Raw genomic sequence first — 18,642 nt, forward strand, 5'->3', positions numbered from 1 at the left:
CACCATCATGGTGCCTTCCAGAAACCCCGTTTAATTTATTTCAACAAAGAATGGCAGAAGCGAACTGAGTTATGTTCTCCCGCCGAGCCCAGCGCTCCTCTGTACCACAGGGGGGCCCGCGCTTCCGCACTTGGTCCACCAGCTAGGACGGGAACGATCCCTGTCATGAGTCGGCTCCTTCGCCAGCGCGCTACCCAGCGTGCCTCGCGCGGCCGGCCACCAGGAGTCGGCGCCTCGGCCAGCGCGTTACCCAGCGTGCCCTGCGTCGCGCCGGCGACGAGCGTGGGGGAGGTGCGGGAGGAGGAAGCGGTGGCGACGCGGAGAGTCCCCCCGCGTCCACACAGCAGCCGACCGTCCGCCGGGGCCTGCACCCGCAGTCTGCGTCCGCGCACCGCACACCCTCGGTGACCCCCGCAACCTGTCGCGCCTCGCGGACCCGGCCGCAGCTCCCAGCGTCCCGCTCGCCTGAGTCACCGCCATGGCCGAGAGCGCAGAGAGCGGCGGCCCACCGGGCGCGCAGGACGGTGCGGCCGACGGCGGCCCCGCAGAGCCCAAGATCATGAAGGTCACGGTGAAGACGCCGAAGGAGAAGGAGGAGTTCGCTGTCCCCGAGAACAGCTCGGTCCAGCAGGTGAGGCCCGCCGCCGGGCCCCCGCCGTGTCGCCGGCGCGATGGGAAGGGCGGCGGAGGGGCGGCCTGGCCGGGCGGCGGCCCGGAGGAGCTCCGCTCAGGCCCCGCCGGGTTCCGCTGCGGGAGCCCTGCGGGGTCGGGCCGGGCCGGGAGGGCCGCGCGGCCTGAGCTGGGCTGCGCCACGGCCGCCAGGCTCCGGGCCCCCGGATCCCCCGGACCCCCACTTCTCACAAAGGAGCCGGGCAGTGCGGGCAGCGCTCGGCCTCTAGCCAGGCTGCTGGGTGGGGGTCATTGTTTTACCTGCTTGCGAATTAGAGGGGTTTGCGGGGTGTGCAGAAGCACGTGGAGGATTAGTTCTCGGTTTTGAATGCTGAAGTCTTTCCCACCTTCCAGCCTTTTATATAAAAATCATGACGTGGAAGTTGTTCTCAGTCACATTTTAATAGCTCACACCAGAAGGAGAGAAAAAAAAAAACAAGTAAATGGCTTTGATTCGTAGGCGACTTGCCGTTTCTGTTTCAATACATTCGTCATTGCTTAGCTGCCGGTCATTGGATAGGTTTTTGTTTGGTTTTAGGGGGACGAGAGCGATGCCTGGCTGGGTGTTCGAGGTTGCAACCAAACGAGAGAAAGCAAAATTGGTGTTAATGGGAAATCTTAACAAGTAATTGTTTTGGTCTGTTCAGGAAACCACATCTTGCAGTTAATTAAGAGCCTTGGTAGAATTTATCAAATTTACTTTTTCAACACATTCTAGAGCACTTGAATGTTGACAGTCTCAAACATTGTTAACGGTTTTACGCGAGGAAGCAAACAACCACAGGAATATACCTTTAAATTCCCTCAAGGTGTATGTAGTTTCAAAGGTAAAGTTGATGTGTGTGTGTTGTGTGTGTGCGTCTGTGTGCTTTGTGAACTGAAGGGTGTGTGGCATCAGCTGAGAGAAGCTCCTGTTGACTGACTCATTGTACCTTGTTTATTAGCGCTGCTACAAAAACTTCGGCGTCTTTATGCTCTACAGCATGTGTATACATCACTACAATTGACATCTTCCTATAATATGCATCTCTTGTTTCTAAAATACACTTTAAAATTGTAAATATCAGTGTTACCCTTACAAGGAACATAAGCTGTTTTCATGTAGCTTGAGGACAATTTTTTTTTTAAATGTATTTATTCCACATAAATTTGAGGTGCAATGAGATGTACACGGTTGCCTTTGCCAGTTTTCACAGACCTATCTACACCCGTGTCAGCCAGGCACACAGTCGGTGTAGTCTATTATAGTTGGCTCTCAAGCTTCTGGCCCTCTTTTCTCTTCAGTCACTCTTTTTGTCATCCCTGTGTGAATTTTTTCCACCAGAAATTGAATTTGCCTGTCTACAAATTCACATAAGCAGAGTCATAAATGCTGCAGTCTTTTGGATAAGGCTTTTATTGTCTTCTTTCCCTCGCTCAGCATCTTTTTGGAGAATCATCCTTGTGAATATTTGTACTCCTCCCACTTGAGTCTGACGCTGAACCATGTCCCCAGCTCAGTACTCAGCTGCCGTGTGGATCCGTACCATGAATATGCCATAACCACTGCCCAGGGCCATCTCTCTCTTCGGCTGCTTACAGTTCCTGCTAACAGTCTCATATACATCCTTTTGAGACTATATGTTTCTCTATCAGAATAGTTCGGTTTTGGTTTTGGTTTTAAGACAGATTTTCAGTCAGGCATGGTGGACACCTGTAATCCTAACAGGGCTACACAGGGAAACCCTGTCTCAGAAACAACAACAACAACAAAGACAGATTTTCACCATGTATCCCCAGCTGTCTTGGAACTCACTATGTAGACCAGACTGGCCTTAAACTCACAGAGATGGAGATTCATCTGCCTCTGCCTCCAGGTGCTGGGGTTATAGGCATGCACCACCATGACAGGCCAGTTCTGTTTAGTTTTATAAGAAACTTGAAAAATGTAATGTTTTGCAGTTCAGCTGTAAGGGTGTGTGTTTCTGTCCCACTGTATCCTTGCTAACATTTGGTATGAGCAGGGTTTTTGTTTGCTTCGTTGGTTGGTTGCTTTTTTGGAGACAGGGTTTCTTTGTGTAGCACTGGCTGTCCTGAACTCGCTTTGTAGACCAGGCTGGCCTCAAACTCACAGAGATCTGCCTGCCTCGGCCTTCTGATTAAAAGCATGTGCCGCCATGCCCGGCTGTTTGCTTGTTCTTTAATTGTAGCTGTTTAGTGACTGTGTGGCCACACTATGTTACGAAACTCTTGAATCTCCTGAGAGCCCCAGTTTAGATTTCCATCATCCTGGTGGCTTCCACATTTTATTTCAGGAAATTAGAAATATATGTATATTTCTTCGAGACATAATTTCTCTGTGTAGCCTTGACTGTCCTAGGCTCGCTTTGTAGATTAAGCTGGCTTCAAACTCAGAAATCCACCTGCCTCTGCCTCCTGAGTGCTGAGATTACAGGCATTTGCCACTACACCTGGCTTAGAAATATTTTATAAGTTGAAAAATTATTTAGGTGAGCATTTGTATGATTTTTTTGTGTGATAGTGACAGTAAAATTTTAAATTCTGTGGAAGTTTATGTTTTACTATGCTGTGACTAAAATGATTTTAATGGATAAAAGTAAAGCTTTCCTAAAGTAACTTATTCTGCTGTTAGTCAGTGTTTACAGTTTTGTCTGTTGTTTTCTGTGGGAGCAGAAAATGTGATGGAAGTTGAAAGCTTATCTCTGCACCACAAGCTGAAAGAAAACACTTCACACTACTGGATGAGTACAGGCAGGCGGTACACTCAGAAACATGTACAAGAATAAATAAAGCAGATTTCAGAGGCCCTATTTGTAAAAGTATTCATAGCACAAGAAAAGATCTACCATTTTCTAACTTAAGACTTTTCTTACAGAATTTACTAGGTTTGGTATTTGTTATAAAGGTTGTCACTGAGTAATATTTGATGGCAGTAAAATTTTCTTTAAAATGCTTAAGAGTAATTGTGAAGGGGCTACGGTCAGGGTTCAGTGTTGGAGTGTGTGGTTCAGTAGGCCCTGGTGCAGTCCTCAGTACACTCCGTACACTCCACATCCTCTCAGATGGCAGGCTCATGTTAGGAGATACTTGATTCTGAAAATTCTTTATCTGGGTGGAGAGAAGAGGAAAAGGATAATATTGAAGGTTTATGTTGTTAGGCATTAAAATATTAAAAATGTGTTCTTTAAGTTAACACACAGAGAAAGTGTGTATGTGCATGCATGTGCACACAAGCTTGTCAGAGCCTGTGAATGAGGAGGTGGTAGCACAGCCTCCCTCCTTGTTTTGTGATGGTCTTTGTTCCATAGTCAAGGCTGACTGTGCCTCTTTTCCTGGGCTTCCCTGTTTGTGGTAGCCCCTGTAAGAGCACTTTGATTAGAGGCCTGGCATTACGTCATGTGGGATTTGAATTTAGGTCCTCCTTACATCTGTGTGGCAAGTGCTTTACCCACTGAGCCATCTATTTCCACAGTTTCAATCCCCCATTTTCTATTTAAAATCACAGTGTATCTGCATAGTGTAGGTTATTTAACATTGTACTAAAATGGTATTTATATGAATATATTAGGTGAAACTATCTTAAACCTCCTTGGTAATTTGTAAATTAAGTTGATAAATCTGGAACTCATATCTGTCTGTCTCTGCTTCCTGAGTGCTAGCTAGCATTAAAGGTGTGTGCTATCAGGCCCAGCTTAATTCTTGATTTCTTTTTGTGTATAACCAACAAGTCAAAACAAGTTCTTTTTATACAGTGCTATGTACAGTTGGTGTTTAACGAATATTAATTGTGTGATATATATTAATAAAGCCTCAATTTTACCCAAATTAGAGCAAAATGGTTTTCAGGGAGTAGCTAAAATAAATTGCGTAATGTTTAATTTGCTATTTATGAGTAACCGGAACAGTTTATATTCCACAGTTGGGTTTTTTTGGTTTGGTTTGGGTTTAGTTTGGTTTTGTTTTTTCAGGACAGGGTTTCTTTGTGTGTAGCCCTGGCTGTCCTGGAACTTACTCTATAGAGCAGACTGGCCTTGAACTCACATCAATCCACTTGCCTCTATCTCCAGGATTAAAGGTGTGTGCCACCACGCCCAGGGGTCTTTATAACACAGATTCTAAAAAGGCAAATGGGTAGTGGCTTTTTGTATAGTACTTATTCTTCTGCTTTTGAACTATTGCAGGCAGCTTTGAAGTTTTCAGGATTCTTTGTCAAAAGGCAAAGTAGAGAAGGTGTGTGTGTGTGTGTGTGTGTGTGTGTGTGTGTGTGTATTGGTGTAGAGAATGGAGGGAAGCTTGTGCATAATTTTGAATGTGGGCCTTTGATGAGACAGATTCCAGTACCATCATCACCAACAACATTGACGTCAAGCCATGAAGGATGACTGTAGAACACCCAAGCTCATCTTTATGCTAAGAGCCATATGTGGGTGTTGAGCTTGGAAAAGTGTAGTTTGCTAAGCTAAGGTGTGTTGTAGCTACAAAATATCAACCAGATTTGGGGAATTTGGTATTTTTAGAAAGCTTAATAGATTTTAGAGCTGGTATATGTTGAGATAATATTTTGCACACAGCTCATTGAAGAATGTGTGAATGTGGATTTGACTTCCCTCCATGCTGGACTGAATCAGGGCCTCTTGTGCTGCCTTTACTCAGTCACTCCTCTCCTAGTGTGCCTGCTTGGATGTTTGAATAGTTCCTGTGGGTTCTGTTGTGCTGTTCTGGACAGCATCTTACGCACAAGGCTAGGGTGAACCAGTATTACAGGATAGACTAAGGGAAAAGCATGTCCCTTAGATTATTGTTTTGCATGCTCTAATGAATTGCCGAAGAACAATTCTAACTAGAAGCAACTTCTCCAGTAGAGCCCAGGCTGGCCTTCAGTTTACTGTCTTCTGCTTCCGCCTTCCTAGGGCTGGGATTACTGCTTGCACTGGATTTACCTTAAAACGGTTTTTGGTGGATCATAAAAACAAAACATTTATGTGGGGGGGGGGCTATCAGAAGATAATGTGCAGGACATAAGGATAGAACTCATGGTGCCAAGGAGTTATGGCAAACACCTTTACTTGCTGAACTGTTTCTCTTGCCTCAAGTATTTCCTATGATTGCTCAATAATATGCCACTATATGGACATGTACCACATTTATTTATTTATCACCTGCTGGACATGTAGGTTTCTGTTTCTGTTATGAATAGTGTCTCTGTGAACACTCATGAGTCATGTGCTTTTTTGTGAACATATGGTTTCATTTTTCTTGGGTGTAGACGGGTCACATGGTAACTGTATGTTTAACTCTTTGGGGAATTGCCAAAGTATTTTCTAAACAGGCAGAGCCAGTTACTACTTTTTCATTGACACTTGCTATTGACTGCCTTTGATTATAGCTTCCTAGTGGCTATTGTGAACCTTGAGATACTGTTTGCTATTACGAATTCCCTTTTAGGATATCCATATCATAGTAATGCTGAGATGATGTGCTTTTGTTTTAAATGTCACAAATTATTTTTGGCAGACATTTTGAGATTGTGGGATATTTGCAACATACTGGAAAACTCAGCTTTCATCTGTTAGATTAAAGTGATTTTGCAAATTGGGCTGGCTAGGTGGTTCAGTGGGTCAAGGGGTGTGTCAGTCCTCACCCCTGAGTCGTGAGTCCCGGCTGCTTCTGGTGGGTGGAGAGAACTGACTCAGAAGTTGTCCTCTGATCTCCACTTGTGCATCTTGGCCTATGTATCTTCATACCTGTAAATTATGAATATTAAAACAGTGCAATACTTTTCTAAAAGCTTTACAAATTTGTGTATGAGTGTTTTATCTGCATGTATGTCTATGTACCAAATGTGCCTGGTGCCTGTGGAGGCAAGAAAAGGGTGTTAGAGCCTCTGAGAATGGAGTTACAGGTGATTGTGAGACTATGTGGGTGCTGAGAACCCAGGTCTCTTGAGAAAACAGCCAGTGCTCTTAACCCTGAGCCATTTCAACAGCCCTGAGCCAACTTTCTTTACTAGGAAATTACAGCTGTCTTGCAGAAGACTGTAGTAATATGGAAAGAGATGGTTTTTTATTAACGTTTTAGATTTTTAAGTTTTGGGGGGGGGAGGTTGTGTTTGTTTGTTTGTTTGTTTGTTTGTTTTTTGGTTGGTTGGTTGATTAGTTTGGGTTTTCAAGACAGGGTTTTTCTGTGTTGAAAACCAAAAGGAAAAAGTAAAAAGGTTTGCCCACTACTGCCCACCTTGGTTTTTAAGTTTTAATCTCTAGTATATAATATTAGTAGTTGAAGTTTACATAAACAGCTCCTGGTTGAAATGGTGTTTTGAGACACAAATTGCTGTAGTGGTATAATTAAGAGAAAGGTAGTTGCTTCAGACATTTGAGGACTGGCCTCACCAAGTTGCCATTGTTTTCCTGCCTGGAAAGTACATTGTAGCTTACTGCTACTCTCTGACTTATCTTTATTTCTTCCTTCCTATTTATTCCCAGATTAATATCTGAGAATTGTTAATCAAATGGTACCATTCTGCATAAAACTAAAGGTCCATTTATTTTATGATCTGAGCTAGGTTATAATCTGGTGGTTTCTGCCTACTTCTCACTGTTGATGACATCTCTCTCTTTAATCTCTTTGTAATCCCTTGACCTGTTACCACATTTACCCTCTGCCTTAGGACTTCTATACAGATTGTTCTGGCCTGCTTCCTAGTCTTTGTTGGCTTCCACCAATCCTTTAAATTGTAGAACAGAGGTCAGTTTCTTAAAGAAATACCCATGATTGCCCAAGCTGGACTGGGGTCACTTGTTTGCATTTTTTTCACAATGCCATTAGCACATGTGTGTGTGTGACATAATTTATTATAGTTCAAAAATCACATAGTAATTATTTAATGAACCTCTGCTTGGAAGGGGCTGTGATTGTTGCTGTTTTGTTCCTAGAACCTGCTGCATAGTATAGACTTCATAAACAGTGTGTTTGTGGGTGACTTTGGAACATTTTTCACAGCAATATGTATTTAATATTAAACACCCATTGTGGAACCTTTACTGAATAAAACATAAAACAAATGGCTACAGTCCTCTGGAAACCTCATCTTAAGCTTCTCTTCCTTAATTTACCAATTATCTCCTAGCTTAGAACTATTTCGTGAGACAGGGTCTCTCTATGTAGCCCTGGCTGTTCTGTAACTTTCTATGTAGAGCAGGCTGGCCTTGAACTCACAGAGATCCTTCTGCTTCTGCCTCCCAAGTGCTGGGATTAAAGGCATTCCCAACATACCTGGCCCAGCTCAACCCTTTTAAAGATGTGTGTGTGTGTGTGTGTGTGTGTGTGTGTGTGTGTGTGTGTGTGTGTACACACACTCATCAGAACAATTCAGGGTGTTGGTTCTTCGGTTGTGAAACCAGGGTCATGAGGCTTGGGTGGCTGTGAGTCTCCCCTTTTCCTGGGGACTGTTGGTATCCAGTCCACAAGGGCAAGGGCAGCAGAGATGAGCCCCCCTTTCAGCAAGGCACTTATTTGCCTGGGTTCCCCAGGTAGAGAAGAGGAAGCCTCCGCTGACAAAGGGAGCCCTCCATTTCTTGCCAAACTCTGGGCTTTCTGGCCATGGTGCACTACAACCATAGCAGAAGGGTTTCCCAACAGGTAGCAAGTGTTTTTCACCTCTAAGTGGTCTCATTGTTCTCTTAGCCTTGGCTGTCCTGGACTCTCTTTGTGTTAAGCTGGAGATATTCTCCCACAGAAAATGACTTAGTACTAGGCTAGCCATTTTGTGTCAAAGACGGCTTGTAACTGATAATAGTTATTTTGTTACATTTGTCTTCGTATGTGGAGGCATGTTTACCAGGGCACATACGTGAAAGTCAGAAGACATCCTGTGGGAATTGCCTCTCTCCCCCTTCCACCACATCAGACCTGTTGATCAAACTCAGATCATGAGGCCTGGCTGCAAGCATTTGCTAAGCCATCTCACTGACACTTGATAACATTTCCAGGTACTTAGAAAAATCAGAGTTTTGCAGAGTCTGTGTTAAACTGGTAAATGATTGTCAACCAGTTCTCCAGGAAAAACAGCACTGATTTATAGCGTTCACTTGTCTATGTTTAGTAAATAGTCTCACAGTGGTAGATTTTAAGCCACTAGTATTGAACTGCTTCAAATTTTTCTAAAAATTGTCTTCAACAAATGGTGCTGGTCTAAGTGGATGTCTACATATAGAAAAATGCAAGTAGATCCATATTTATCACCATGCACAAAGCTCAAGTCCAGGTGGATTAAAGACCTCAACATAAAACCAGAGACACTAAATCTGTTTGAAGAAAATGTGGGAAAGAGCCTGGAACTTATTCACATAGGAGACAACTTCCTGAACAAAAATCCAACAGCTCAGGCTCTAAGGTTAACAATTAATAAATGGGACCACATAAGGCTGAGAAGCTCCTGTAAGGCAGGAGACTCTATGAACAGAACAAAATGACAGCCTACAGACTAGGAAAAGATCTTCACCAACCCTACATCTGACAAAGGACTAATATCCAAAATATATAAAGAGCTCAAGAAACTAAACACCACCAAACCAAGTAAGAAATGGGGCTCAGAACTAAACAGAATTCTCAACAGAGGAATAGCGAATGGATGAGAAACACTTAAAGAAATGCGAAACGTACTTAGTCATCATAGAAATGCAAATCAAAATGACTCTGAGATTTCATCTTACACCCATCAGAATGGCTAAGATCAAAAACTCAAGTGACAGCATATGCTGTCGAGGGTGTGGAGAAAGGGGAACACTCTTTTATTGCTGGTGGGAGTGCAAACTTATACAACCACTTTGGAAATCAATCTGGTGCTTTCTCAGAAAACTGGAAATAGGCCTTCCTCAAGACTCAGTTTTCCACTCCTTGGAATATACCCAAAAGATGCTCCACTACACAACAAGGACATATGCTCAACCATGTTCATAGCAGCCTTATTCGTAATAGCCAGAATCTGGAAACAACTTAGATGTCCCTCAGTTGAAGAATGGATAAAGAAACTGTGGTACATTTACACTTTAGAATGCTACTCAGCTATTAAAAACAATAATGGAACTAGAAATGATCATCCTGAGTGAGTTAACCCAGACCCAGAAAGATACACATGGTATATACTCACTTATAATTGGACACTAGCCCAACAGAGATATGCCCTGAAAGTCTTCACTTAGCAGGAGATTGGGATAGTTACTGGGACTTCCTATTGGTACTCTAGGTGAGAGAGGTAAGGGAGTATTGGGAAATAAGAAACCTACAAGAAGACCATCATGGCTGGCGGATCTGGACCCAAGGGTGTCTGCTCAAACTACTGTACCACCCAAGGACAATGCATGCAGTAAACCTAGAAACTCTATCCAGATCTAGCCAATGGACAGCACATTCTTCACAGTTGTGTGGAGAGCGGGGACTGACATGAACTCTGGTGCTTCCTATTTGACCATTTCCCCTTGGCAGGGAGGCGTGGTGGTACTGGGGAGGAGGTCCCCTTCTGTCACAGAGGTAGGGGAGGGGAATAGGGTGAAAGTGGGAGGAAGGGGGGAATGGGAGGATACAAGTGAGGGGATAACAATTGAGATGTAATCTGAATAAATTTCTTAAATTAAAAAGAAAAAGAAAAAAAATCCTCGAAATTAAGAAGCTATTACTTAAGTGGGTTCCTTAGTTAGACAGAGGTCAACTATGGCCTGACAATTCCTGTCTGTGTAGTTGTACTGTGTATGGCTGGCTCCTTTTAGAGCCAACCAGTCTGGCCTCTAGAAACAAGATAGACTTTATGTATCCCTTTAGCGGAATGTTCCAATGCTCACTGGGAATCTTTTACTATGTAACAATGTGGCCTAATTGAAATGGTATGAGAGAGCTGAAAGGGGGACTAAGCTGAGCGCTGTCCTTGTACCTACAGTGGCTCACAGCCTTTTATAACTAGTCTCAAAGGATCCAACACCCTCATCTGGCCTAGATGGCAACCAGGCACATATGTGATATACAGACATATGTGCAGGCAAAACACCATACACACAAAATAAAAACAAATAATTTTTACTTTAAAAAAGCATAAGGAACAAATGTAAATTTTGTAAGCAATAAAGCTGAACTTAACTTCTTAAATTTGTTCAGTTAAAAGAAAATTTTTCTTTTGTTTTAGTTTTAAATTTTAAATTGTATGACTGTGTGTATGCATGCATTTGGATGGATGTGTAGTGTGTACACCAGAGTGCGAAGACCACTAGAGCTGGAGTTGCAGGTAGTTGTGAGCCACTTAATGGGGATCCCTACAAGGGTCTGCAGTCTCAGCCATTTAGCATCTCTGAGGCCATTTTTACCCTCTTGTTTGTCTGTCAGGTACATGGTTGAGTGACAGTACATTCCGCTGTCAGCACTCTTTTTCAGGCCTCATTCAGTCTTGCAAAATTGACACAACCATTATGCACTCCTTCCCTCTATCCCCACAGTTGGAAGCCACCCAGTTCCTGGCTCTTTCCTCCTTGACTGTTGCAGACAGTCACTGCATAATGCATGATCTTCTCAAGGCTGCCCAAAGTGAAGCTGACTCTGTTAGCTTGTTGCTTTTCTGATTACAAAAAAACTGACAATATCATGTTTCGCTGAGGAAGGAAGGAAGGGTTTGGCTCATAGTGGCAGGACCAAGAGGTGCTACCTGCACATTATATGAGCAGATAGAGGCATGAGTGCTGGTGCTCCACGTGCTTTCTCCTTTTCATTCAGCCTGAGACCCCAGCCCAAGGAGTGCTGCCACCAGATTTTTGGGATGGGTCTTTGCACCTTAATTAGCCAGTCTACAAATGCATTCACAGTTGTGCAGAGGTTTGTATCCTGGACTGTTGTCATCCTATCAGGGTGACAACCATAGTAAGCTTTTTAAGAATGGAGGCACAAGTTGCAAATTCCTTATCTGGTGTGTGTGTGTGTGTGTGTGTGTGTGTGTGTGTGTGTGTGTGTATGCACTAAAGCACTCATGTGCATGCATGCCAAGGCACATGCGTGGAGGTCAAGGAACACTGAGTTTCAAGAATTGAATTCAATCTGTTAGCATGAAGTGCCATGAACTCACACTTCAAACCTGAGGCACCTCTCAAAACCAAGAGGCCCAGTGAGGTTGGAGTCTCTTATCTGTGACAATAGTTGTTAATAGACCTTTACTTTGAGAAAAGGTGATGTCACATGTGTCTCGCAGGACTCTGCTTTTTGTTTTTTGTTGATATGGTACCAGAAAATAATATAGCTGTGCAATAAAATTATAATTAACATAAACAGTTGGGTGTGTGTTTGTGCAGGCATGTGCACATGTGTGTACATGCGTGTGGAGGCTAGAGGCTGAGGTTGACTCTTTGTTGTTCACTGTCTTTCTGTTTTCGGGTGCTGTCTACTGAACCAGGAGCTCGTGGCTTGGCTGGACTGCCTGGCCATGAATTCTGTAGCCAAGGATGAGGATGGCCTTAGTTAACTTCTAGCCCTCCTACTTTGATCTCCTTAGTGCTGGGATTGCGAGTAGTGTACCCAGTTTACGCGGTGCTAAGATTTCAGTTTGGGCCTAGTGGGTGTAGAGGATAGGCAAGCACTCTACTGAACCATGTTCCCATTCCCACTGTTAGACTGCAGATTTTACCCCTTCTGCCCTTTCTTCCATTTTATATAAATGAAACCAGACTCTACCTTCATTTGTAATTGATTTCTTTTGCTTTGAGATATCTTTGATGACATGTGGCTATTCATTTATTCTTTGTTTTTGGTTTTTGGTTGGTGTTTTTTCCCCCCCAGACAGGGTTTCTCTGTGTAGCCTTGGCTGTCCTGGACTCACTTTGTAGACCAGGCTGGCTTTGAACTCAGCAGTCCGCCTGCCTCTGCCTCCCGAGTGCTAGGATTACAAACCATCGCACCCGGCCTGTTTGTTTGTTCTTGAATATTATATTATACTAAATAAATGTACAGTTGAAGACTATTTTAGTTGTTTTCACTGTTTGGTTAATGCCGGTAAAGGTATTTGTGATTTCCTTGAAGGTAACTTGGTAACCCCGTGAACATGTAGCCTGTTAGATAAACAGTGGGACTGTACAGCCTTGGTAGTCAAGTCCAGTGTCTACTATGAAGTGTGTTGGTAAAACTGACTAACTTGTACTTCAGCCTGCCGTTGATGTGACGTCCATTACTGTACACACTCTGCAAACCCTGAGTCATTCAGTGACTGTCTCTGGTTGTGATTTATAGTTACCTGACTGTGAATAAGGAAGGGCACCCTCTCCTGCCATGGAGGGTCTCTTTCACTGTTCTTCATTCGGGTTGTGTTTCTTGGTAATTTGTAAGAAATCTTTATGGAATCTGAGTTTGTCCTCTGTTGGGTTTTGGTTTGTTTGTTTGGGGTTTGGGTTGGATTTTTGTTTTGTTTGTTTTGGAGACAGGGTTTCACTGTATAGCCTTGCCTGTCTTGGAGACCAGGCTGGCCTTGAACTCACAATGATCCACCTGCCTCTGCCTCCCAGAGTACTGATATTAAAGGCATTTGCCACAGCCTACAGCTGCTCTTTTGTTTTTTTTTTAAAGATATATTATTATTTATTATTTATGTGAATGGATGCTTTGCCTTCAGATACCTGTGAGCTGCCTTGTTGCTTATGAAGAACCAAGCTCATCCTCTACAAGAGCATCTTCGGTGCTCTTCACAGCCGAGCCATCTCTCCAGCCCTCTGCTGGTTATCTGTGTGGCGGCTGTTTTATCTATGACTTGTATTGTTACTGTGTAGACCAGGATGGCCTCCATCTTACAGAGGTCTGCCTGCCTCTACCTCCCAAGTGCTGAGCTTAAAGGGGTATGTCACCGTATCTACCTAAAATATCCATATTATTATCTCCTTCCTTCCAAACCCCTGCTGGGGAATGCTGAGGATTTAGCCAAAGGTTACCTGTGTGCTAGGCAAGAGCCACATCCTCAGCCCTAAAATTCTCTTTTGGCAGTATGAGAAGTTGGATTTTAGCCGGCTGTGGTGGCACACGCCTTTAATCCCAGCACTTGGGAGGCAGAGGTAGGTGGATTGCCGTGAGTTCGAGGCCAGCCTGGTCTATAAGGTGAGTCCAGGACACCCAGGACTACAGAGAGAAACCCTGTCTTGAAAAACCGAAAAACAAGCAAACAAACAAACAAACAAACAAAAAGAAGCTGTATTTTAAAATTAAGTCTGGTGGTCAATCTTTGTGTACACAGTCTGCTATGTGATCCAGGCATATTTATTTGTTTTTTGTTTATCCTTCCTGCTCTATACACCACCACCCCTGCCATTTCCTTTCAGATAAAGCATTTTGCATTTTTCCAGTTGCCTCCTTTATTAGGTTGATAGCTATATACTGTTTTTATACCTTTTGGAGATTTCTCCATGAGTTTTATAAATTGTCCAAGTCAGAAAGTACTTGCTACTTCTAGAATAACGCACAGATCATAGAACTCTTAGCTCCATATACTCTGGATTTCCTGCATTTCCTGTCAAATTAAGATTCATAAAAGCACCGGGCGTTGGTGGCGCACGCCTTTAATTCCAGCGCTTGTGAGGTAGAGGCAGGTGGATCGCTGTGAGTTCAAGGCCAGCTTGGTCTACAAAGTAAGGCCGGGACAGTCAGGGCTACACAAGACACCCTGTCTTGAAAAAAACAAAACAAAACAAAAACAATGTTCATAAAGGCTTTGTAAAATTGGTTTTGATTAAGAGTTGTTTGTAGCCAGGCGTGGTGGCAGAAGCAGGCAGATGTCTTGAGTTCCAGGATAATCAAGGCTACACAGAGAAACTCTGATTTGGGAGAGGGGGCTATACAGCTTTTCATTCTTAGTCCTTCATCCAGGATCATTTTCTTGTGGCTGAAGGGCCCTGTTACATTTCCTAAACTGTGTGTTCTCTAGGTGTCAGATTATCTGTTTATGTGAGCGTGAAAAAAATCCTGTGAGTTGTTTCGTTCATTTTTACATTTCAGTTTAATTTTGAGGAATTTTTACTAGATATAAAAGTTTGTAATCAAGTGTAAGCAGGTAGGAGCCGAGAGATGGTGTTCCTCAGTGGTAGAGAACTTGCCTATGCTGTAGAAGGTCATGGGCTCTGTCAGTGAGTGGGAGTCACACAGTAGGTGCCTTTTCAGGTTGTGGGCTTTTGCCGAGTAATATAGGTTTAACGTTCCTGCATAGCAGTTCATGCCCTGAGGGCCCACTTCTCAGTGCTGAGTATCTCCGTGATTGCACACAGCGCATCTGCTGAGGAGTATCATGCTTGCTTCCAGTGTTGGGCCTTTGTAGATCTACATGAAAGTTTTAATATTAGTCAATTGTCTTCAGTTCCTTGGGGCAAATATAAAGTAGTGGGTGCTGAGTTTCATGCTGAGAGAATGTTTGGCTTCCTAAGGAACAACTAAGCCGTCTTCTGCAGTGGCTCTCCGTTCTGCAGCCTCATCCCAGTCCTTGCCAGCACTTGGTGGTGTCAGTATTCTGAATTTTGATAGTTTTAATGTATGTCTGTTGTTTATCTCTTTGATTTAGTTTTACATCTTCCTAGTGTGATGGAGCATCTTTCATGCTAATTTGTTGTCTGTATATTTCTGAAGTGCCTGCTTTTGGCCCATTTTTAAATTGGGTTATTGTCAGGTTTTATGAGTTTTTTGTATATTTGGACAATAGTTTATTGAATATGCCTTTTGCAAAAGGCTTTTTTTTTTTTTTTTTTTTTTTTTTTTTTTTTTTTTTGCCTTGGCTGTTGTTCATCTAATTTCTTGAAAGTTTTGTTTTTGGGTTGTTTGGTTGTTTGGTTTTTCGAGACAGGGTTTCTCTGTGTAGGCTTGGTTGTCTTGGGCTCCCTGTATAAACCAGGCTGGCCTCGAAGTCACATCAATCTGCCTGCCTTTGAGTGCTGGGATCAAAGGCATGCACCACCATGCTTGGCTTTGAAAGATGTTTTTAATTGGCACCCAGTAGGGCTTTTAAATGCCAGAGACTTAATAAGAGCTTCCTGCTCCTCTCTTTCTTTCCCTCCTTCCCTTGCATTGGCAAGGGCTTTGAAGACCAGGTGTCCCCAGTGCACACTCCCAGCTCTGTCACTGAATTTAGAAGGAGCCATCTACCAGCTTATAGTTAAGAGTGTGCTTTGTAGGCACACTTCTGTCTAGTTTAAGATGCCTTTTTTCTGTTTTTTTAATTTGCTGAGTTTTACCATGAAGGAATGCTACCAAAATACCTTCCTGATGATGACTGTGTGGCTTTTCTTCGCAGTTAACCCGGTGAGCTACCTGTCTCCAGTAATAAGTGTCCAGTAATAAGGGCCTTGTGAAAGACTTGAGAAATGTTCTCCTGTTTCTATAAGAGATTGCCTATTTTGCTAGTTTTTGTCTTTCAAGAAAATGGGGAGCCTTGAGCATAGCTCATTTGCAAACATGAAGACCTGAGTTTAGCCCCTGTGCACGCATACACCACACTCACACACACAAGGAAAGTGGGCAGTGAGCCTGTGCAAAGCTGCACAGCACCGTGTGTTTTATCAGGAGGATACAGATCTACTTAAGTGTTGGTGTGGCTGTGGAGAAACTGGAATCCTGCTGTAAAGCTAGGAGTATAAAATGGACACCAACAATCAAAAGGGATGTTCTGACTATAAAGATGAATGAAATACATGCTGCGTGAATAAACTTGATGAAAAGTAGAGGGATGAGTTTATTCTTGAACCAAATATAAATTGACTATGGCCCAGGAGCATGTGCGAGATTATCTTGAAAGGCTTGTTCTAGCTGGGTGTGATGGCACACACCTTTACTCCAAGCCACCATGCCCGGCTCAGACAGTTTCTTACATATAATGGTATCTTAGTTTGGGGGTTTTGGTTTTTTGTTTGTTTGTTTTGTTTTGTTTTTGTTGTTGTTGTTGTTTGGCTTTTTTAGATTTGGAGTGTTTTTTTATTAGGGTCACTTACTGATGTTAAAGACAAGATAGCTGCTTCCAGAAGCATTTCAGATAAGGAACCCTCGGCCCTTCTCAGGAGCTTCATGTTCTTGTAATGTGTTTTGTTGTGTAGTGCTGATCTGTGTTGAAACCTACTACTGTAAAGATGGGGTAGAGTTGAGTTCCCAGACCACTCTGAGCTTTTCTGATTTGAATAAAACCTCTGTATTTTGGTTATTTTAATACAGACTTAAGAAATGGTGATCAGAGCTGGGTGTGGTAGTGCACGCCTGTAATCCCAGCACTCAGGGACGCAGAGGCAGGTGGATCTCTTGAGTCAAGGACAGCCAAGGCTACACAGAGAAACCCTATCTTGAAAAACTGAAAAGAAAAGAAAAAGAGATGGTAGTGAGTGTCAGTAAGCATTTGCCTGTAGTGTCCTGTTCTTTATCTGCATGTGAAGGCTGTTCTGTTCTCTCTAACAAGCAGGTTTTCCTGATTTTGTTTGTTTGTTTGTTTGTTTTCCTAATCTTTTGGCTTTCAGTTCTGGAAAGCCTTCCTCAACTGTCCTTTGTGCATTCTTTCTCTATGTATAGTTTATTTGACTCTATGAAAAAGACTTTACTATTTACTATGTACTTTCCTGGTCCTGCTATGGTGGGGATGGTCAGTAGTATAAAGGCTGAGAATGTGAGCGTGCCTGTGTGTGTATTGGAATTAAAAAGAAAGAAAGGGGCTAAAGATGGAAGTTCAAGAGACAGTGATAGTGAGCTTATCAAGAGCTAATTTGAGACCCAACTATATTCGGTCCTGTTGATATAAGAAGGAAACACCCACATATTTTCTGCATATGCAGTGAGTCCTTTGTGGTAGAGATGGGACCATTGCACACCAAGGCAGGAGTGCACTGTTTGTGTGTCAGAGTCGTGGGACCTTCTAGAGGAACTTCACAAGCCAGTCTGGGTGGTGTGCTGCAGACTCGCATATTAATAAAAATAAATGTTATTTATTCTTTATCTTATTCAGTTCAAAGAAGAAATCTCTAAACGTTTCAAATCTCATACTGACCAACTTGTATTGATATTTGCTGGAAAAATTTTAAAAGATCAAGATACTTTGAGTCAGCATGGAATTCAGGATGGACTTACTGTTCACCTTGTCATCAAAACACAGAACAGGTATGTCTTTTTTAAATAACCAGTTTAGGCTTTAAAGGGCTTTCCTTATCATTTAACCTTATTTAAATGGTTAAAGTACTTTTCTTTGTTTCTATTGATAGCAAAGTGTTTGGTGAATAGCAGCAGTGTCACTCCATGCCAGCACATTTGTTATGTAAACAATTCTGTGAGGGGGACTGGGGTGCAAATCCAGGGCGGCTCCCCATTTCAAACTTTAGAAGAGTCAGCTGGTCATTATGTAGAAATCGTTTGAGTTAGGTAACAACTTATTTTTAAAGATGTTCTCTTTGCTTTAGGGAAACTTTTAGACATGATTTTGGTAACATGTTAGTAAACTACAGATCAATCATACTTTTGTGTTTGGTTGGTTTCTTTCAAGACAGATTTCTCTGTTTTAGCTCTGGCTGTCTTGGAACTTACTCATAGAGTAAGCTAGCCTCAAGCTTACAGAGGTCCACCTGCCTCTGTCTCCTGAGTACTGGGACTAAAGGTGTGTGCTACCACCACCTACCTGGTCTATCATAATTTATTAATGTGTGATATTTTTTGAAAGAAATTTACTTTTTATCATTATTGTTCTGAATGTCATGTAAATTTTTGTTTCATCATTAGTGAAAGAGCTTCATCACACTTACTTGAATATGGAATTTTATTGTATCATACTACTATACAAATGCCTAAGATAAGGTAATGGGGTAAATGACAAAAGCCTCCTAAAACGTCTCCATGCTCTATTATTATTAGCTTTGTGGCTAGCCTTGGCTTGCTGTGCTGCATAGCCTGGGTCAGCCTGAGTCTGTTGCCATGTTGCCTTGGCATCCCCAGTACTGGAAGCATATTTGTGTT

At 42.8% G+C, this 18,642-nt stretch overlaps 1 protein-coding gene across 2 annotated transcripts in view; it reads left to right on the forward strand.

The window, feature by feature from the left end:
* Positions 1-247: 247 nt before the first annotated feature.
* The window catches only part of UBQLN1 (ubiquilin 1), a 40,001-nt gene continuing 21,606 nt past the window's right edge, over positions 248-18,642 (forward strand). The window contains exons 1-2 of one of the 2 annotated variants that reach the window (XM_084794556.1): positions 248-631; positions 17,645-17,796. In XM_084794556.1, coding sequence (XP_084650682.1) covers positions 479-631; positions 17,645-17,796 — 305 coding nt within the window. In that variant the 5' untranslated portion in view covers positions 248-478. The remainder of the gene's footprint in view (positions 632-17,644; positions 17,797-18,642) is intronic. The other variant, XM_084794557.1, reaches the window with a different exon arrangement.

Source organism: Acomys minous (genome assembly GCF_964271855.1).
Source record: "Acomys minous genome assembly, chromosome: 9".
In the NCBI taxonomy this organism is placed as follows: Eukaryota; Metazoa; Chordata; class Mammalia; order Rodentia; family Muridae; genus Acomys; species Acomys minous.